The sequence below is a fragment of the Panthera pardus genome, unplaced genomic scaffold (genome assembly GCF_024362965.1).
Source record: "Panthera pardus isolate Hobbes unplaced genomic scaffold, ASM2436296v1 HiC_scaffold_18, whole genome shotgun sequence".
In the NCBI taxonomy this organism is placed as follows: domain Eukaryota; kingdom Metazoa; phylum Chordata; class Mammalia; order Carnivora; family Felidae; genus Panthera; species Panthera pardus.
In genome coordinates this window covers 34,314,110-34,335,826 of record NW_026526743.1, presented here as the reverse complement: position 1 = coordinate 34,335,826, position 21,717 = coordinate 34,314,110, and the positions used below count along the sequence as shown (strand labels likewise).

The window sequence follows — 21,717 nt, the reverse complement described above, 5'->3', positions numbered from 1 at the left end:
TATTGGTTGTGGAGAGGGGTATGTTTGTGTGTGTGAGGTCTGACACAGCCATCTGAGCTCAACTTGGACCACAAAACTTTCTTTTTTGGAGAGACTTAGTATCACACAGTGGGGCCAGTCCTGCATTTAAGGATCAGGCCTCTCTGCATCTACTTGGGAAGAGGCCAGGGTGGTAAGAATTTAGAAGAAAGCAGGACAGAAATCTGAACCAACAACAAATCTCTCTGACCAGGAGATCTTTGATTCTCTTTGTTACACAGACTTGGAATTGATCTTGGCAAAAAGTTGGAGACTATAGACTTAAGAGAACAGGATTCGGAGGGTCCCTGGCAGGCTCAGTTGGTAGAACATGTGACTCTTGATCTCAGGGTTGTGAGTTTGAGCCCCACGATGGGCATAGAGATTACTTAAAAAAAAAAAAAAAAAAGAGAGAGAGAGAGACCAGGACTTGTATATTTTATCAGTAAATGCAAGTGTTCATTGGTGTTTGTCCTTGAAACTGCACTGCATTCTCTGAGTCTGCTTTTGTTTATCCTGGTCCCTCCTGGTGGATTTTATGGGTGTGGCTAAGTTCTAGTGTGACTCCACTCCAAAGCCCCTGTGGTAGGCAGGCTCCTAAGATGACCCCAACCCCCTTGTATGGTCCCCTGTCCCTGAGTTTAAGGAGGACCTGTGAGTATGATGGGACATCATTGCTGTGATTAGGCTACATCACGTGGTGAAAGCAAAAGGATTTGGCAGATGTCATTCAAGTGCCTAATGGACCTTCAGTTAAAAGGGAGCTTACCCTGAGTGGGCTGCCTTAATCAGGTGGTCCTTTAAAAGAACTAGAGAACCAAGAGTTTCTCGTGCTGGCCTTCTAAAGCTGCCATGTGGAGAGAAGGCCCTTGCAGGGCCTCTGGGAGCCAAGAGCAGACCCTGCTGGCTGGCAAGGAGAAGGGGGCCTTCACCCCTACGGCCGGTGAGACCCCGGGCAGGGGCCTGGCCTCACTGTGCCTGCGGTCCTGACCCACAAAATCTGCAGCGGTAAATGTGTATGGTCTTAAGCCCCTAGATTCGTGGTAATTTGTTATGCCACAACAGTAAACTAATTCAGCCTCAGACAAGATTTCATGTTAATGTTTATTGAGAATGGCTGGGATGCTGTTAGTTGCTTCTGTTGCAGTTGTCAAGATGAAGGACAAAAAAACTCTAACCTTCAGGTCGAGGACATGAGATTCTGAACCAGATAGAGTCTTGGGACGGATCTAGCAGAGCTCTGGGCAAATGCCACTGGCGCTTGCTGACGTGACGCTTGTTTTGCGTTTCCGTCGCTGCTGGCAAGAAGGATGACCCTGTCTCCTGTCTGCTACACTTGGCGTAGTGAAGGGTCCCATGTGGGCAGCTGTGGGAGGGCTCAGGGTTGGGGCCAGCGGGCTGGAGAGAGGCCTTGCCGGTCCGCAGCACGCATCTGGCCATTGGGGCTCGGGCGGATTCAACACAGCCAGCAGACACCGGGGGACACTGCTGGTCCTCACGCCTTGTGACCCTGGAAGACCGCAGTTCTCAGGGGAGGTTTTATTTTATTTATTTAATTTTTGAAGTTTATTTATTTTGAGAGAGACGGACACAGTGTGAGTGGGGGAGGGGCAGAGAGCGAGGGAGAGAGAGAATTCCAAGCAGGCTCTGCACTGCCAGGGCAGAGCCCGACTTGGGGCTCGAACCCATGAAGCCATGAGATCATGACCTGAGCCGAAACCAAGTCGGTCGCTCAACTGACTGAGCCACCCAGGCTCCCCTCAGGAGAGGTTTTAGAGCCCTAAACAGCCTCAGATGTCACTAACTATAACCTCCATTTGCATTTGAGAACACTGGGTGTGACAGAAAATGACCTGCCTCCGGCTGAGGACCTTTAACAGTAGAGGTGTCTGATGCCCTTGACCATTCTGAGTCAGTCATGAGTCTGAGATGGGGCTGAGAAATCTTAATCTTTTTTGTGTGTAAACTCTATCAGGTCTTTTAGTTAGAATTTTACCCTCTCCCTGAAGTCACTCTAAAGCACTAAGTGGGATGGACAGCAGAGCAAACCACACCTTCCTTGATTATAACGGGGTTCAAGCACGCAGGCAGGCAGTGGGGCTGAGGGAAGAATCGTACAGGGAACTTTGCGAGCAGGAGGCACTGGTTGTTGGGCAGGAGAAGAGAAGCTTTGCTCTGTGACTGTCTTACAGCCACCTGTCTGCTGGGCAGGGAGAGGTGGGCTACACATGGAACCATTACCAAGGATTGGTGAAGTTGCGGCCAGGTGGGATTCTTACACGCTGCCGATGGGATTGGTTTGGACAATTACACCCTACAGTGTCGGTTTCAACTCTGGCTGTGTGTTAGAATCACTTGGGTAGCTTCAAAAAACCAACAAAAACACCTATGCTGGAAGCCCTCCTTGCCAAGGACCAATTAAGTCCATCTTTTAGGATAGGACTTAGGGTGTCCGCATACATGCAGAACTTTCCCAGGCAATCAATTCTGAAATGCACCCAGGATTGAGAACCACTGCCCTGGAGACACTCTTTACACGTGCACCAGAAGACAAGCTAACCAATGCAGCACTGTTTGTAATAGCTGGAACCTGGAAGTAGCCCAAATGGCCTTTAACAAGAGGATAGATGAATGAGTCGTGGTGAGAAAGGAGGAGGGGTAGCTGTGCACACCAGCGTGGAAGAGTCTCACACCACGCAGAGCCACAAGAGAAAGTCACGGGAGAGTGTGCGGACGAAAAACCTCACCTCTCCTATAAAGCGCAGAGTTTGAAAACATACAGCATGCATCAACGTTAGAGATACATATCATACGTATATTGTGTATACACACACATATGTGACAAACTAAAGAAAATCAAGGATAGGGGCACCTGAGTGGCTCAGTCCGTTAAATATCCGACTCAGGTCATGATCTCGCAATGCGTGAGTTCCAGCCTCGTGTCAGGTTCTGTGCTGACGGTGCAGAGCCTGCTTGGGATTCTCTCTCTCTCTCTCTCTCTCTCTCTCTCTCTCTCTCTGTCCCTCTCTCTCTCTGCCCGTCCCCCACTGGCACTTTCTCAAAATAAATAAATTTTTTTTAAAAATGGAGGATGATAAACACAAAATTCAAAAACATAATTGTCTCTGGAGGTCGATGGGAAGATGGTAAGAGGAAATGGGTCTTCTAAGCAGAAGGAAGATTCTATTAAGCTGGAGGGTGGGTGTACAGGTGCTCATTCTATTATTGGTTTGTATACCTTACATATACATTAACTATTTTGTATTTATAAGAAATTTCATTAAAAAAAAAAAACACCTAGGAAAATCCATCCATAAAAACCCTTGGTCTTCAGGAAAATGCCCGCCAGCCCAGAACACAGTCCTGCACTTCTCTGACATGAACCTCCGGGAAATCTTTTGGCCCAGTTAAAATTTCATTCAAAATTGTAAAAGTGGAACCGACACCAGTCATAAGAATAACAAAGCAGATGAGTGTTGTCTGTGACCAAAAACATTCCTGCACATCACACAAATGTAGAAAGTGTGGGACAGGGATACAAGAGCTGAGAACTGATGAATAAGGCATGAGGAGAAAGAGAGGGATTCCTGTGATGGAAACCTGAAATAGCAGAGTTGAGGCAAGGCATGAAGAAATCGAAAATCCCAAAGATGAAGTCGATGTGAGAGGGAGAGCTAGGAGGAATGGATAATGCTAAAAACGGGCGGTGAGGACAGGGGTAAGAAAACGAAGCAGGGGCGCCTGGGTGGCTCAGTCACTTGAGCTTCCAACTCTTGATTTTGGCTCAGGTCATGATCCCAGTGTCATGGGATCGAGTCTCACATCGGGCTCTGAGAAAACCAAAACAAAGTGTAAATGAGAGAATCAGCTAGAAAATGATTTAGTCACAGAAGGTAAAAGAAACACAGCATCTCAGAATAATCACTTAGAGACAACTCAAGAGGGGCACCTGGGTGGCTCAGTCGGTTAAGCGTCCGACTTCGGCTCAGGTCATGATCTCACTGTTCTTGAGTTTGAGCTCCATGTCGGGCTCTGTGCTGACAGCTCAGAGCCTGGAGTCTGCTTTGGATTCTCTCTCTCTGCCCCGTCCCCACTTATGCTCTGTCTCTCTCTCTCTCTCTCAAAAATAAACATTAGGGGCGCCTGGGTGGCTCAGTCGGTTAAGCGGCCGACTTCGGCTCAGGTCATGATCTCGCGGTCCGTGAGTTCGAGCCCCGCGTCGGGCTCTGTGCTGACAGCTCAGAGCCTGGAGCCTGTTTCGGATTCTGTGTCTCCCTCTCTCTGACCCTCCCCTGTTCATGCTCTGTCTCTCCCTGTCTCAAAAATAAATAAACGTTAAAAAAATTAAAAAAAAAATAAACATTAAACTTTCTTTTTAAAAAAGATACAATTCAAGGAATTTTCCAGAAATAAAGCAAGAGTGGATCTACACATTGAAGGAAAAAGTGGTACAGAATGTTCAATACTAAAGATAACGGTTTTCCTAGCTGCAGTCCCTGACCCCGGCACATGCAGAGTGCTGTGTGTTATTGAGGAGGCGCTCGCTGTTAATTCTGAAGTTCCCTTACCGCTAAAACAGGGTGATGCGATTTGTAAATCAGTGCAATGAAGATTTTTGTGGTCTAGAAAAGTTTCCAGTTTGTGCTTCTCTGTTCCCTCCGTCTTCCCTTGCTTCCATGGCTGTTCTGTCACAGTGACAGACTTGGGAACGGGGAGGGTGGAGCACGGTGGGGACAGCTGGACAGTGGGCTAGGGACCGAAGGCTCCACTCAGCCCCTCCTTGGCGTCGGATCTCACTTTCCGTTGTCACTTCCGGGTGGTCCAGGTATGACCTGACCCCGCACCCACCGTCTAGCATGAGGCCTCCGCCTTGGAGGATCTGGAAGCTGCATTTAGGCTCAGCGGGGCTCAGAGGCGGTCAAAAGTCCCTTCCTCCCTTACTCTCTTCTCCGTTTACAATTACTTCAACATTTTTTCTTTTACATTAAGCCAGATTTCAAATACAATTAGATACACTGTAACACAGCTGGATTTGTTTGTTTTTAATTCAGATCAACTCTTTAAAAAAAAAAAAAGGAGAAGTTTATTGAAAACACTGCAAGGAAGCAGCTGGCAGGACAGCAGAGGAGAGGCCGTCTAGATCGACTCTATTTCTTTTTTTTTTAATACGTGTGGTGTTCACAGCTGTGTTAACCCTTTCTCTCCCTTCTCTGCCCTCCCCAGAGGTGTTCTCTCTCCTGAAGTTGATGCACGGCACACCCATGCTGCTTTTATATCAGTTCTCTGCAGAAAAGAGCTTATATGAAATGTGTCCTTTTGAGGTCAAATTGGCATAACACAAAATTAACAGTTTAACGTGAACAACAGAACCTCTACAGTGTTGTGCAGCCATCACTTCTGTCTAGTTCCGAACGTTTCCATCACCCCCAAAGGAAACCCTGTACCCGTCAAGCATCTGTGCTTTATCCCCTAGCCTGCCTGCCTCTGGTAATGGCCAGCTGCATTGTGTCTCTGGGGACTTGCCTATCCTGGGCATTTTATCGGAATGGTAGGTGACCGCAGGGACCTTCTGTGTCTGGCTTCTCTCGGCATGTTTTCAGAGTCCATCCGCCTTGCAACCTGTATCAGTACTCCTTTCTGGGGCTAAATACTATTCCATCGTGTATATACGCCACTATTTATCCGATCGTCCACTGATGGACATTTGGGCTGCTTCCGCCTTTTGGCAATGGTGAATAGCGCTGCTACGAACATGTGTGTATGGGCACTGAACACAGACACCCTGACCCGGTCCCTGAGTGGCTGCAATCAGAAGTGGGTAAACCGAGCCGGCCCCTGGCTAGAGCAAAAAGGCCTGGCCTTGGCTGTCAGGCACCTCGGCTCAATCTTTATCGGGAAGCCGACGCGCCCTCTGGTGGCCAAGCGCAGAGCAACTCGATTCTAAATTCTGCTTAAAGGCCAAGTTTGAAATCTGGTGGTTTTATCACCGCACCGGTTCCTCCGGGATTGCTCCTTCTCTGTGTCTGCCCCTCGTGGAGTTCAGCCGGGGGCTTGTTGATGAAGATGTAAATCAAATGTCCACTATGCACGAAGCACCTCTCTCCCACCCCCTTACAAATGAGGCAGGGACTGAGTCAGGCAGGGCCTGACTCAAATACCAGCCCCCCCCCCCCGTGAGCTCATTGGCAAGACAAGCGCGCAATAACTATAATAAAGGGGGGCAGGGTATGACAGAGGTCAGGCTGAAGGCAGAGCGGGGGGCTGATGGAGGGTCAGTACAGCCACGCTGAGCTCTGAAGGGACACTGGATTTCAGTCAAGGGAGGGGACGTGCCTTCCTGGTGGAAGGAACGATGTGATGCCAGAACCCTCACTGTTCTCTGTTCTCTGGTCCCTTTCTGGTCTATTTCTCACCAGTCAGGGGAGTCCCCGAGTCACAATTCATTAATGGCCCCTTTGCAGAGGGCTATGGTGGCTAATCCCTTCTTCTGCATCTCGCTCGCTGCCCCCCAACCCACGTTCCATCCTGATCTTGCTGTTAAACATCCTCACTGTCCACCACGCAGCTCTACTCCTCTGAGTTTACAAATGGGCCTCTGAGGAAGTTTTCGCTTGGACAAAAAGGTTTTGTTTCTTTTAAAATAACTTTTCTCTGTACGTGGATGAAATGTGTGTCCTCTGAGTGTCTTAGGCTCTGGACGGCAAGGGTGAGGGGTCCCGCCCCAGCCCTTGTTCTCCTTTGCTGTCACAGGGGCTCCTTCTTGCCTCCCTCTACTTTGAGATCATCTTTCCTCCAATTCCCACCCCCCACCCTGCGGCCCCACCCGGTGGATCCAGAAGACGCTTTTTCACAAAGCACTCAGACGAGGCTGTCCCAGGATTCCAGGTCCAAGGCAGTCGTTGGCGGGGTACTCCTTGGGATCAGGGCAGGGGAAGAGCCCACCTGGGGGCAAGGAGACCCTGGGGCTACAAAGAAGCCAGTTCACCATCAGCCTCATTATTGTTGTTTTTCTTTTTTTATTCCTGCCCCTACTGGAAAGTGGGCTTGGGTCTGTCATCTGGCCTGCAAGAAGACAACTGACCACAAGGGGGAAACAGGAGGCAAAACTTTGCCTAAAAATAACTCCTAATTGCAGCCCCCTCGGACAAGGCAGATCACAGACCCCTAGGAAGAGAAGGACCCCGTGCTCCTGCCCCCAGACAGCATCCCAGAGAGAGAAGCCATGAGGCCCCGGCTGATCAGGAGAGTGAAACAGAACTAGAATCCAAAGACCCTAATTCTCCCCAGCACCCTATGCGCTGTGGCTCCAGCCCTGAGTTGGGCTTGCACAGAGGGGTCTGGGGGAAGGGAGTCCATAACTTCCCCATCCCCCATCCTTCTTAACATGTAGGCTGTGGGGTGCCCTGGCTGGCTCACGGAACTCCCTTCAATGGAGGAGTCAGGACTGACAGACGCACAAAGGGGTCAACTGGGAGAACGATGCCATCATGGCAGGCTGCCCCAAGGTCCACAAGAGCCAGAGGCATCGGAGCAGGAGAGAGAACCCGATGGGCAGCCATTCTTGGGGAAGGCCTCCTGGAGGCTGGGCTCATCCCACAGACCCCCTCAGCTCCCCTGCCTGGGCCGCTGTCACCGGGGCCTTTGCTTTCCCTCACATGTAGTCTGCGGTAGCCATGTCCCCCTCTAAGCCTCAGTTTCCCTTCCTGGCCTGGACAAGGCAGGACCAGGTAGATGTTCTTGAGGGCCCTTCCAGTGTTGACAGGCTAGGTGGACAGAACACGCTGGCCCAGACTAAGGTACAAAGAGACTTTAATCATGGCTCTTTCATGCCATGGTTCCAGACCAGAAAAGAGGGCAGGGGTCCTCTTTGTCCTTGTAGGGCCTTCACTGGACTCAGGCAGCTTGGGGTTGGGGTTGTGAACTGAGGCAGGAAGTCTCCAAATGGTCCAGGCAGAAATCAGGACTCTTGGGGCACAGGGTTCATGATGCTTTGCAAATATCTGACTGTCTTCTTCACCCTGGTGTCCTTGGGGTCGGAACAGATGGACTTGCCATGGATAGTTACAAACCTACACAAAAGGGAGAAACCCCGTCCAGGGGGCGTCAGGGCAAGAAGGCCTCCCAGAGCCCCAGGATCAGCCTTGCTCTGCACTGATCAGGACCCTGAGGCCTTGAGAGGAGCAAGAACTTGCCTGAAGTCACATAGCACATTGGTGACAGATCTGGGACATCAGGCTCTATCCTCAGTGATTCTTGACCTTCCCAAGGTCCCTGCCAGTCCTGGCCCTCCCAGGGAGCCAGAACTGCAAAGCCTCTGCCCCCCTACTTCAGCTACACCCATGCCCACCTAAAGCCTAGGAATTAGGGGTGCACAGGGGGGGCCCGGCTCAGACCAAGCCATGGGAAGTGACCACATTGGCTTTGGACTGCCCGTGTGACATGGGGCTGCTCTGTCTCTCTCAGGCCCTCAGTTTCCCCATAAATCAATGAAGAGTTGAACCTCACAGCCTGGGTTTTTTTGGGTGTCACAATGTGGGGTGCAGGGGCTTCCCTGAGGAGCAGGGCCTGAGTGGGAAGGGGACCACAAAAGCCCTGCTCTCTCCTCTCCCCAGTGGCCCTTCTGGGAGCTCCTGGGTCTGCGTTCTCCCAGACTGAGCTCCCAGGAGCAAGGGCGGGGACAGAGGGTGGGGTCAGGGCACACTTACACGATGGCGTCTTTGGAACACTCCCCCGAGGTCCTATACCACCCTGTCAGCCTTCTGAGAGGGATGGCCCCTTTGAAGTACTCTAGGCAGCACTCCCGGCCCACATTGGTTCCTCGAGCTACGGAGAGGGGAGACAGGAACAGGTGTTCTGTGAGTGTCTGTGTGGGGGGTGGGGGGGGTCCATGGCTGTGGAGGGGAGTCCGTGTGCATGTCTGTGTGTGTGTGTGTGTGTGTGTGTGTGTGTGTGGTATCAGAGGGGGTCCACGTGTGTGTGTTTGGGAGTCTCTTGGTAGGGGGATCTTGTGAGTGTGTGTCTGTGTGTGTCAGTATGTGCACACGTGTGTGCATGAGGTCTCTGTGCTTGGGGGGTGTCCCTGTGTGCTTATGTGTCTCTCTGTGCGTATATCTGTGTGTGTTTGGGAGGAGTTGTGTGTGCATGTCTCTGTGTGTGTCTGTGAAGGTGTGTCTTTGAGTGTCTGTGTGTGTGTGTGTATCTGTGTGTACACATTTGTGTGTGAGATCTGTGTGCCGCGGGGGTCCTGGGTGTTTGTGTGTGTGTCCTAGCACGTCTTTGTGTGTGTTCAGGGGGTCTGTGCACATATACTGGCATGCATCTATGTGTTGTCCCCGTGTGTCTGCATGAGTGTGCACCTGTGCGTGCACACACTCAAATACCAGCCCCAAACCACCCTGGAATTTCCTCCGGGCCAGGCTCTGGGCTGGGCCTCTGCCTGCAGGAGCTCATTTGGTCCTCCGCAGTGCACCTAGAGACAGGTACTATCCCTACCCCATTTCACAGATGACTATGGGGAAGCCCAAGGCGTGAAGACACTTTCCTGGGGTTCGGCTTCCTTATCTTTGCACAAGATAAAGTACCAATACTTGCAAACAGGCAAACCAGAGATGTGTGGCTTTAATTAATGCCATGCTAGAGTGTTTTCTAAGAAGCCCCCAACTGTCCTCCAGCCATCTCGGGGGCAGAACTTGGTCTGACTAGCCCACGATGCTGCCCTGGCCGGTGACTTACAGAAGTGAGAGTAAACGAGCAGTCACGGGCAAAGGCTGGGCGCTAATCAGCTGTGTTCCCACATCCCGTCTTACTTTGTCCTTTCCCCCCCAGCTGCATATAAACCTCCCTCTTGCACATGCTCTGGGAACTAGCCACGTTCATGCTGATTCCCTCAGTGTAGACCCATTAATAAAACAGATGCTAACCAAGACTCCTAAGAAGGGGTCGTGTTCCACTGTCAAAGCACAGCCACGGTCATTGCCCCACAACCACTGCGGCGTGAGACGGGCCAGAACTTTGCTCCTCCCCAAGCTGACCCCCAAGCTCGGGGCCCGCATCCTCCTCTCCGTCCTCCCCACCCTCCTCCTCATTTTCCCTTGACTGCCTCCCTCAAAGTCCTACGGCTGCCACCGGCCTCCCCCTTCTGCAGGAGCAGGTGGGCTGTAACTCATGCATAAATAGTGAGTGTTGCTGCTATGATCTCAGTGCCCCCACCCCTCCTGTCCAGGGCGCCTTCCTCGGCCACACTCCTCTGCCCTCACCTGCGTGGGTGACCTGCAGAGAAGCCCCCAGGAGGAGCGTGACCAGCAGCAGCAGCTTCAGGGACATCATGGTGCCAGGAGCCCGGGAGAGGATCTGTGCGTGTGGATCCCTCTGCTCCAGGAGAGACGAGGATGACAGCCAAGTGTGGAGGTGACCTATTTAACCTCTTTGGGGACCTTGCCCCACCTCCTGTCACCTCCCCCCCCAAAATGCCTCCCTACAGCAGTGAAGTTTGAAGATGATTCAGCACAAATGCGGTCTTGGAATGTTTGTGGCTTTCCAGAGAATGGGCACTCAGCTGAGGACAGAGGTGGGGTATGTGTGTCCGGGGGCTACGACAGTGACATACTTCTCTTTTCACAGGGACATTTCTTGGTTCCTCTATTAGCAGGGCTGAGAAGCCTCTATCCTAAACCGGGTTAGCATCTGCCCCGAGGCTGGTGAGCCTCCTTCAAGCACCATCGCGCCCTGTGTGTGGGGTGGGGACAGCCAGGCAGGAGCCAAGGGGGCTGCTTCGGCACCTGAGGTCCAGGCCTGGAGGAGCTTCCCCCTCTGCCTCCAGGAAGGCCTCCTGGGGGGGAGGGGGAGTCCGCAGGCCACATGGGCACAGGGCGTCTTCACAGGGAGTGCCCCTGCTCCATCTCATTCTGAGAAAGGCCTGGGGCCCACACGACTTTGGTTGGGGGGCTTCCCCAAGCAGGGCCCTGACACAGGAGACCAGAGCCCGACAGGTTTTAATCACCATTTAATCCAAATGGGCGCCTCTGCAGATTGGAAGCCCGGTTTCCCCACATGGGGCACCCCACCCTGGGTTGCAGAACAGCACGCAAGGGTCTGTGAGGACCTGGTCTACAGTGGACATGTGGTCAGGGTCCAGCACGAGCCAGGCCCTGAACAGACTTTCCATCCACCCCATGGACTGCAGCATGATCCCCGGGGCAGCCACACCCCCGGGGGCCACACCCCCGGCCACCAGAGAAAGTGGCCAATTGTCTGCCTAGGGCTCCCCTGGGCCAGACGGTGGGAGTCCCTTAACCAGGAGGAGAGTCCTGTGCCCGCTTCCAGGTGGACAGCATCTCAACAGGGTGACCCCAGACCTTGGTTTTAACACATGGGATCCGGGCCTGGCTCCACTGTATCCCAAGGGACCAGGAGCAGCTGAGATGAGGCCCCTGCAACAGGTTGTCAGGTGCACGGGGCCCTCTCAGCACAGCTGGCTCTGGGTTAACCTGGAGCCATTGTTAAATTGTCATCAGCGGTGATGATAACCACAGCAGGCGCTGTTTGTTGAAACCCAGCCCCACCAAGGGAGGGCTCAGACTGTAATCCTGCCTGCCAGTCCTCACAGGGCACCTGTGAAAGGAAACCATGGTCAAGATCAAGGGAGGGCGAGGCCAGTGCTCCTCCTTGTCCCCCAGGGCCACTTTGGCAGGCTATGGCTGCTTCGCTTCATGCGGGGAGGGGAGGGGGAGTGCCCGTCCATGGCAAAACGTCCCTCGGGCAGGATCCTCTGTCACCATCTTGCTATGTGACTTTGGGCAGCTTATAGACCCTCTCTGGGCCTCACTTCACCACCCGTGGAGGGATGTTTGGACTGTCCCAGGGACCCTGCCGGAATGGCAGATCTGAGAAAGATGGGGTCCTCTCTTAGTGGATCTCACAGCAGCATTTCTCTGCTTCTCATAGGCTCACATCACCCACTCCTCAAGCCGCAGCTAGAGGGGTTCTTGCCCCCAGCCTGTCTGGCTGAGCCATTCTCCCTGTCTCCGGGACAGGCTGCCATCTGCCTGTGCAGCAGAGCAGAGAAGGGAGTGGATCTTCCTGCCTGCACTCATCTTCGGTGCTGGCTTCCTGCAGACAGTGGGGGTAACCTCCACCCCAAACAGAGAGGTAGCCGGCAGGCCCCATCCTGCAGAGCTGGAGGAAGCCAGTCTGGTCAGGAGAACGGGTGCCAGTGCCCTTGGTGACTGTGCCCGGGAAAGAGCAGCTCTGGCCTGGAGACAGAGCCTTAGGCCCAGGGGAAATGCCAATGATCAGAGGTGCTTGGGGAGGGCCTGGGGCCTAGGAGGGGCAGAGGATGTCTCTGCCGATACTGCCCCTGATGGGCGGAGTGTCTCATGACCCTCTCTGTCCTCCAGTCCCTCTGCCCAGTGGCTTTTCCACCCACCACAGAGGCCACGGAATGCTCTTCTGTGTTGGACAACAGGGGACTGTTAAGATGACAATTAGCAGCTTTATTACCGGCGAGGCCACCCCAGCCCCCACTGCCGGGGAAACCCCCTGAGTGGGGTTTGAGTCCCCCTTGTTCTGCCACAGACTCAGAATTTTTCTCCAGAAGGACCCAAATTCCCCTGTTCCTTCTAGGGAATTGGTTGTGACAGCAGGAGCAGAAGGTTCTGGACTAGCCCTGGGCTGGTGCAGGATGCCTAGCAAGGGAGGGATCAGAGCAGCAAGCATGCCAACAAGAACCTGCTGCATGCCAGGTGCTGTGCCAGGGGCCGTGGGAGGGTGTGCAGCAGCTGGCAGAGGGGACGAGGCCTGGCCCCAACACAGGAATGTACAGGTGACATAAAGGGCTGGGGCCCACGGCAGGGAGATGTTGCTTCTGGATGAGAAACCTTGGAGGGCTTCATGGAGGCGGCAGTTAGTGAGCCTTGTGACTGGGAGGATTCACACCGGGGAGCTGGGTGGCTCAGTCAGTTGAGGTCCGACTCGGGCTCAGGTCATGATCCCACAGTCTGTGAGTTCGAGCCCCGCGTCGGGCTCTGTGCTGACAGCTCAGAGCCTGGAGCCTGCTTCAGATTCTCTCTCTCTCTCTCTCTCTCTCTCTCTCTCAATCTCAAAAATAAACATTAAAAAGTTAAAAAAAAAAATAGAGAAGGAGGAGGGGGCATTTCACACGAGGGAAGGACTTAGCGTGGGTGCAGAGATAAATGAGAGAAACAGCACAGGACTCTGTTGGGGGAAATGGTCCCGATGTGACATGGAGACCATAGACCATGAGACACATCCACCACCGTCTGTATCCCCAGCACCCGCACACAGGACGCTTTCAGGGAGGCTTGACCGGGGAAGAGGGGGCGGAAGACGAGGACAAGGAGGCGAGCCAGAGCTGGAGTCTGGGGAGGAACCGTGGGGCACAGAGCACCTCTCCGCCTCACTTTGGAGGCAGCACAGACCAGGGACATTTTAGAGGTGGTTTCCTTGCCCGGGATTAAGTGGCTCATTCCTCCTCAGTTCTCCCAGCTATGAAATGGATTCCAAGGGACCTTCCAGATGGAATGTCCTAGAGTCCGTGACTATGCTAAGGGCCTCGAGAGACCTTTACGGTGCTGTGCAGACTCCAGGGCTTGGAAGTCGGTCAGGGGAATCAGGAACGCTCCCTGGAGGAGGCGGTGGTGAGGCAGAGTTCTATGGAGGGTGGCAGCGGAGAGGGCGCTGGAGGAAAGGCCAGGGCACAGGCAGGGAAAGCAGAGCGGATGAAGGCCTAGTAGGACCACAGAGGTAAAGGGGAATTGGACCTGAGTGGGAGGAGGAAGCCAGGGTGACTGCCTGTCTCAACACCTCTGACTCAAGCTGACTAGACACGCCGCCTGTACACCTGTCACCCTTCCTGCCCCAGCCCCGAAACCACTGCCACGGGGAGTTCCTTGGGGAGTGGAGAGGATCGCTATGTCCCCACTTTAGCTTGAAGGGGCTGCACCCGCCAGAGTCTGGGGCCCTCACCCTGAAAGCGAGGGAGGGAGGGGTCCCGCACCACCTCTGGCTCTGCTGTGGGCTGGGAGACTGTTGTCACAACCCCGAGAACTTAGCCGCAAGCCCTTGAGCAGGGGACAGATTTCTGAGATGGAAGCTCTTTATCGTCCCATGTCAGCTGAGGCTCCAGGAGCTGCAGTGACTTGCCTGGAACACCCCAGTAAGGATCCAGCCTTTCATCCATTCAGCCCCATCCTCTGACGGCTGAGACTGTATGGTCTTGTCCTGCCCGTGGGGGCTGAGACGCGAAGGTCCCAGATGTTACCCCCATCCCCCAATCCCAAAATGTGTCCCACCCTCCTGTCCAAAGGGCCTAATGTGCTCACTGGTGAGTCAGCCTTTCCTGACAGGTTGTCGGTCGGCTTGATTCCTTGGGTCAGAAACACAGCAGTAGTCGTTACCCTGGGCTTCCCCTCCCCTCTCATGGTCAATGGGCAAGGCCTGTTCAGCCTGCCACCTGGATGTGTCTTGAATCAGTCCCCTTCTCCCACCATCTCTCTGTTGGACCACAGCCCAACACTCGTCTCCCAGTTCCCCCACGTACCCCTCCAGTCCACTCTCCTCTCTAAAGCCCAGACCTCTTTCCAGAACCCAAATCTGAGCAAGGCTCTCCCCTCTCAAAATCCTTCCATACCTCCCCCTTGCCCTCAGGATGAAGTCCAGATTCTCACGGACTTTTCCAGACTCAACTTTTGCCCCCAGCCCCACTGCCCACCCCATTACTTTATTCTAGCCACATGGACCTTCTTTCAGTTCCTTGAAAATGCCAGACTCTCACTGACACCCAAGCCTTTGTACAGGCTCTTCGCCCTGTCTGGAACACCCCACTTCCTTCCACTCCTACCCTTCTTAGATCACAGCTTAAATCCCCACTTCCTTCCTTTGGCCCCCACCTTCCTCTGTGTCCTCACAGGTCACTGGCTTCCCTATCATGTTTTCGTCACGTTGCACTGTGAGCACTGGTTTGCTTCCCGGGTCTTACATGGAAGATTGTGAACTTGAAAACAGGATCTTTTCTGTGTTCCGACCCATAGCTCCAGGACTTAGCACCCAGTAGGTGCTCAGTAAAATATGTTTATTGAATGGATAAGAGGTGGATGGTCAGATGGATGGGTGGGTGAAGGAATGGATGGATGATGGTTGATAGATGAAGGATGGGTGGATGGATGGGTGGACGCTTACAAATTTCTGAACTATAGCTTGAGCACAGCTTACATTCTATCTCAGGGGCACCTTCACTCCAGCATGAATTCTTTTTGGTTCAGTGTGTGCCACCACTTCATGAGACACACCTGAATTCTCCTGTCTTGAATGAGGCAGAAGAATCCAACCAAGGCACTCATTGACTCTTTCCTATCTAGTTTACAGCCTCCTTGTGGGTTGTAGCCATTTCCTGCCTTCCGTCAAACCCAAATTTCTTCAACTGTGGCTTTGCTCTCATTCCTTCTCCACTCCAGGAGGGCTCCTTCCCTCAGTTACACTCCCCCCTTCTGGCTCTTTGTGTTCCCCCTTTCCGTGGTCCCCTTCCCTCTGCTGATGACACGATCTAGGGTCTCTGCTGCTATAAAACCTCCCCTTGATCCCCAACACGCTGTCCTCCTATCTCTTCTTTAATTCATGACCAAACTTCTCCCGTGTGTGGTCTACACCTCCCACTACCATTTCCTCTCTGCTCATGTGTGATTTAATTTTTAGCACTAAGGCCCTCACACTCTGGGGAAGCCACTTTCTCTGGGCCTTTCAACCACCCATGGCCACTCTCTGAACTTCCCATCCCCTTTAAGAGGGGATGGGTAACCGCTGCCCCACATGGCAGTGGTTACCCGCAGACGCTCTGGAAGCATTCATTCTCTAGAGCCCTGGGTCCCAGTCCCTCTCCCACCTGTTTCTGATTGTGTGACCAAGAACAAGTCCATGAGCCTCCCTGTCTTCAATCTGAAACGTGGGCATGTTGATATTGCTAGGAAAATTAACTGAGGTGATTTATGTAACCTTCCTCGTCTCCAGCTGGTTTGATGAATCTCCTTGTCATCACTGGGAACCACTTCCCTTTGTGACAATCCTCTCCATTGGGATTCGGGCTAGGGTTCTTCCCTGCACTCTCTTTGGGCTCCTCTTCTCAGTAGCATCTCTGAGCTTTCACCACAGGCTGGACAGGTTTCTCAGCAATTACATCTATTAGTTTATTTTGTTCTCACAACAACCCTAGGAGGTAAGAAGTATATTACCTACATTTCACAGATGAGGAAATTAGGGACCAACCACAGTGGTTAAGAAACTGGTCCGAGGGTACACAAGGCTAGAAGCATGAAGCGTGCCTGGGGCTCCGTCCTAGGCTTTTTGTCTCAAGCAACCTCTCTCCCTCCTTGATGTCATTAACTCAGGACTTTGACCTTGAGATGGATGTTTCCTAACTCTCCCAGCCCCAACCAGTTCCGATCAAAGACACCCACTGCACCCCACCCTATCCTCTAGCCTCCTCTTGCCTGCTGTCAGATACCTTAGCTCTCTCTACCTTGTAGCCTGGCCAGTCTAGAAAAAAAAATCTGTCCCTCTGTGGTTCACTCAGCCCAAGAACAAGAAAGGCGGGACCAAGTTCCTCTTGACCAGCTTCCCCTTTTTTTTTGTTTGTTCAGGCTGGCGTCATCCCCCACCTCCCATCTGCCCCACTGGTCTGTAATTTTGCCCTTGACTCATTTCTCACCTTCAGCCCCTACGCCGCATCAAGCACTGATTCTGCCAGCCATGTCTGGTGGTGCTCAGCTTCCTCACTCTCTCCTCGTTCTCACTGGCTCAACCTGAATCCTTCACACCTGGGCAGTGTCGACAACTTCCAAACCTATTTCCTCCTCTCTGGTCCTCCTGCATGCCCATGTCTGAGGGGTCTTTTTCAAGAGTTGCTCTGGCTACATATAGCATATAGCCCTCAAGAACCATCAATGGCTCCCTGTTCCCTGTCCTTCAAAAGTCTTCAGGTCAGTCTGTACACCCTGCCATCCCTCCTGATCAGTCTTACCTCAAGGATTCCCACAGATTCAGTGTGTGCCCTCACTAGGTGACTCGGTTTGCTATGTCCTCCTCTTTACTGGATTACCCAGCGCCCTGAACCAAATTATATCCACTTTTCATATACGGCATGCCATAAAATATTAAACAAGGGCGTCCCTGTGGAAGTGAGGGGCTAGGAGAAAAGACCCTTGGTCAGGTACCCCAGGTTTGAATCAGCTCTGCCATCAAGGAACTGTGAGACTTGGAGCAAGTCACTTCTCTCTGAGCCTCAGTTTCCACATCTGCAAGATGAAAATAATAATAGTAAGTACATTAGAAGGTTTTGGTGCATATCGACTGCCTTAGTGCCTGTATCTGGCAAATAGTACATGTTCCTGACTTTAAATATCATCTATATGCCAGAGACTCCCAAATTTCTCTTGCAAACTCCAGGCTTGTATGTCAGCTGCCTACTGAGCATGTTGAACAGGCATCTCAGACCCATCAAGTCCAAAGCCGAATTCCCAATTCCCATCCACCCCACACGTGCTCCCCCCTGTTCCTTGCCAGCCCCTGCCTTCCCGTTACTTGGACCAGAATCCTGAGCACCATCCTGACGCCTCTTCCCTCTCACCCCCTACTTCCCATCTGTCAGCCGATCTCCTGGCTCTGCCTTCAGAATTCATCTGGAGCCCACCATCCCTCCCCTGGATCCCTACACTGGCTCCTGGCGGTGTCCCTGCCTCCACCCTTGCCTGCTCTGCTCTATTCTCAGCACAGTAGTCACAGGAATGTGAATCTCCTCTGCTCAGACCATCCCCCAGGCTCTCCCCTACACTCAGAGGAAAAGCCAAAGAGCCTACAGCAGCCACGAGGCCCCACCTTGCTTTCCACGCTCTGGCCTCGCTGGTCGCCTTCATGTTCCAAACGTGCCCAACACTCTCCCTCCTTAGGATACTTCCACTGTTCTTTCAGCCTAGAATATTCTTCCCCACATGCATGCATGACTCACTCCTTCACCTCCTTCAATCTTTGTTTAAATGTCACCTTTCAATGAGGCCTACCCTATTTAAAATTGCAACCTACCCCACCTCTTTCTCTGCTTGCTTGCTTTTCCTTTCTTTTCTTTTTCTCTTTCTTTCTTTCTTTCTTTCTTTCTTTCTTTCTTTCTTTCCTTCTTTCTTTTCTTTCTCTTCCCCCCGCCCCCCAATACTTACCACCCCCAATCACTACACCATTGACTTACTTGTTACACCTGCTGTTTGTTGCCTGTCTCCCCCTGACATCCCCACTGGAATGTAAGTACCATAGGACAGAAGCTCTTTCTCTTTTATGCAATGAAGTATATCCCACGGCACGTGGTAGGCCCTCAATACATACTTGTTGAATCCAGTGAATGAATGGATAAACGGCTGCTATTATTCCCAAAGCCAAGTACATAAACACTTCTCAATGGAGTCTTGCTCTTACTGTGGACTTGTCTCAATCTCTCTTGTGCCTGGGCCTCAGCTCTCCATCTGGGCTCCTCCCTCAGCCCTGTAAATCAATTACTTTCATTCACTGCTCGAGTCCAACCCTCTCTTTCCAGGGAAACTTTGTCCCTGGTTCCAAGTTATCTCACAGGCAAAGCTTTGGTCTCCAGACAGCACTGGCACAATCCAGGGCTGTGCAGTCAGGTGACCAATTCAAGGCTCACCCCTCAGGGTGCAATGATGGACCCTTCCTGTAGAAGCTAGAGGCCTGCTGCAGCCTTCTCTGAACCTGGCAGGCTGCCTGGGGAGGGCGAGGGGGGAATCTTTGCTCTCAAGGAAGGTTTGTTCAGCACCAGGGTCAGCGCCAAGAGCCCAGCCTCCGGGAAGAACACACATTCTGGAAGGCACCTTTTCTATGGATCTTGGTGGATCTGGCCCCTTTGAAAGGTGAAGGATCTCCCTGCCTTCCTGTCCAATCTCAGCCACTGCAAATAAGCCAGCAGGGGAAAGGCCAGCAGCATTTGGCCATGTGATACATGGCACAGTCCTACCTGGATCCTGGCTCATCCAGGGGGAGCTGAGGGTGTGGAAGGGTGTGGCCACTTCTGAGCAAAGTCCAGACCTGGAAAGCATGTGCCTCTAGATGAGAATGAGGTCCTGTTCTCTTTCGAGAGAGAAGCAGGCACTTCAGCAGCCCTCTGGGCCGGGCCAGAACAGGCTGTGACTTGCCCTTCCACAGACAGACGCTCTCTCCTCAATCCCACTTGGCTTAACATAGGGTCCTCCCTTCTTCCTGCTTTGCCTGGGCTTCTTACAGCTCTCAGGACTCGCTTCTTTTTCCCTCAATGAAACGAAACTGTCTAACCTAGCTCCAAAAATAATTTGGTGTTTTTATTGATGTCATGTTCAATTTATAGGCCTTCTTAGGGAGCTGTCTTTCCCGTTGGTTTCCCATTCCACTGCTTGAAGTCCTTTTCGCTCTCCTCCCCCAGTCAGCAACTCCTCATTCCAGACCCCAATGTGGGCTGCAGGCTGGGGAGCATGGTGATTGGCTGTGTCCATTGTCTGAGGTTGGGTTCATTAAGGTTGTGCTCCCAGGGGAGGCGGGGAAGAGCAGGGGGGATGGAGGCAGGGAAGGGACTGAAGCCCAGCAAAGGTGTTGACCTCAGGCAAGTCCCAGGGGCAGCTCCCTCCTGCCCCCACAGGGGCTCCAGACTGTCAGAAATAAAAGCAGCTGAAGGGGAGAGGCTGTGGCTGGGGCACCCACAGGTGCCCACCACTGGGTTCAGAGGTAAATATTACCATCACTGAGGCCCTGTGTGCCTCTCCTATTCTTTCCCTCTACAGACTAGCAGAAACTGAACTGGGCGTCCATTAGTCCCAAGCATTTCTTCATTTTCCTAACACATGCCTGTGTGTCCTTAAACAATGTATGGCATTGTTGATACAGTTTTTTAAGCTTTATATTAATATTACCATATAGTATCTGTCCTTTCACATCTTGCAGTATTGAACCTGAGAGTCATGTGTGTTGACAGGAACCAGTGTGTTTATTTCTTTTTCACCAGTTATGCAATTGCATACAATGACTGTACCAGACTACAATTTGCTTTTTTTTTTTTTAAGTGGGGTCGCTAGAGAGGGACTGCCTGCTGGCCTAGTCACTTACTAGCTATGTGACTTTGGGTAAATTCCTCACTCTCTCTGTGGTTGGCACTTCCATCTAGAAAATGGGGATCATATTAGTAGGACCCATGTTAGAGCTGGGGCAGGGACTATATGAGAAAGTTCCTTCAAAGGCTCACAGCAGTGTGTGATTGGGACAGTGAACCCCACAAGGGGAAGGCTAGTGTCTTATCCATCTCTGGAAATAATTGAATGACTCCTCCTCTGCCCTTGCTTCCCCGCAGGGACCCACTGCTTCTGCCCCTGACACCTTGGGGACCGTAGGCTGTCTACCTGGCATCTCAGCGCTCATGTGCACGGGACTCCACTCCCATCAATCTGATGATGCTCATGACCACACATAAAAACTGGAAAACAGGCTGCACAGGTACAGATGAGAAGCGGGGGGTGGGGAGGAGAAGGGGAGACCCAGGAAGATGTCTAGGGGGGCAGACGCTCCCACTCTCAGACTCCGGAGATCCCAAGGCTGCTAGACTCCACCCTTCCCTGCTCGCTCCTCTGGAGAATTTGGGAGACAGTCAGGGCCTTGACCCAGTTCAGGCCTCCTGGTTGTCCTGGCTGGGCCCGGGGAGCAATTTCTTGACCAAGATGTGATGGTGGAGGGTCACAGGGGTTCGAGAGTGACTTGGACACACCTTCACAGATGGCCCCTCTCAGTCTCTGACATCTCTTTGAGGCAATTAGATTTTGGTTTTTTGCCAGGAAGTGCCTTGAAATGCAGCTCCCCACATGGCTGGGTGGCTTTCCATAAATCAGAAAGGCATGTGGTACCAGCAGCAGGTCAGAAAGTGCCACCGGAACGTGGATGGTGGTGGGGGCTGGCCCTTCCCCTCTTTCACTTCTTCCAAGACCTGTGGTTGGTCACTGGGGCACAAAAGGGAGCAAGACACACAGATGTTCGGCCTCATGGCTCTTACAGAAGCTCAGTGAAATAAGAAGGCACAGCCAGGTCATGTGAGGGTTACCATGGGTGCAGGCACAGTGAGGACCTGTAGCAGGGAAGCTTCGTGAAACTGAGAAGTCAGAGAGGGCCTCCTGGAGGAAGCGACATCTAAGCTGAAACCAAAGGATGAGTAAGAGTTGCCAGAGGAAGAGTGAAGGGGGATGTTATTCCAAGCAGGGGGAATAGCCAGTACAATGGCTCAGAGGTGCGAGAGAGAAGTGTGACCTAGGGATATAAAAAAATGTGTGGCCAAAGGTGTTGTTGGTGGCAGGGTAAGCAAGATGGAGGGAAGAGCAGCAAGAGAGACGGGGCTGGAGTCAGTGTGCCAACTGAAATCCTCTAGGAAGACAAAAGACATCGATCATGGCCTTGGCCCTTAGGACTGTGCAAAAGAGCCCGAGTCCTATGCCAACAGGCCCGGGTTACCCTGGTTGGGCTTTTGGCCTTAGGAGGTCCATGAAAGACTGGCTGATCCAGATCATCTGGCAAACAGCTGGTACTCAGTAATGTTAGTACTATCTCCATCTACTTCCTTGACTGCTGACGTGATCACCAGCATATCTGAGCCATTAGAACTCCCAAGCATCAACATATCTC

General features: G+C 52.5%; 1 protein-coding gene across 1 annotated transcript; it reads right to left on the bottom strand.

Annotated features, from left to right (window-relative positions):
* Nucleotides 1-7,826: 7,826 nt before the first annotated feature.
* On the bottom strand, nt 7,827-10,431 carry CCL17 (C-C motif chemokine ligand 17). Its single transcript, XM_019455840.2, has 3 exons — nt 10,275-10,431; nt 8,724-8,841; nt 7,827-8,087 (listed from the first exon to the last, which is right to left on the bottom strand). Exons 1-3 carry the CDS (start codon nt 10,342-10,344, stop codon nt 7,976-7,978), a joined length of 300 nt encoding a protein of 99 aa, XP_019311385.1. The 5' UTR covers nt 10,345-10,431; the 3' UTR covers nt 7,827-7,975.
* Between the last annotated feature and the right edge of the window lie 11,286 nt (nt 10,432-21,717).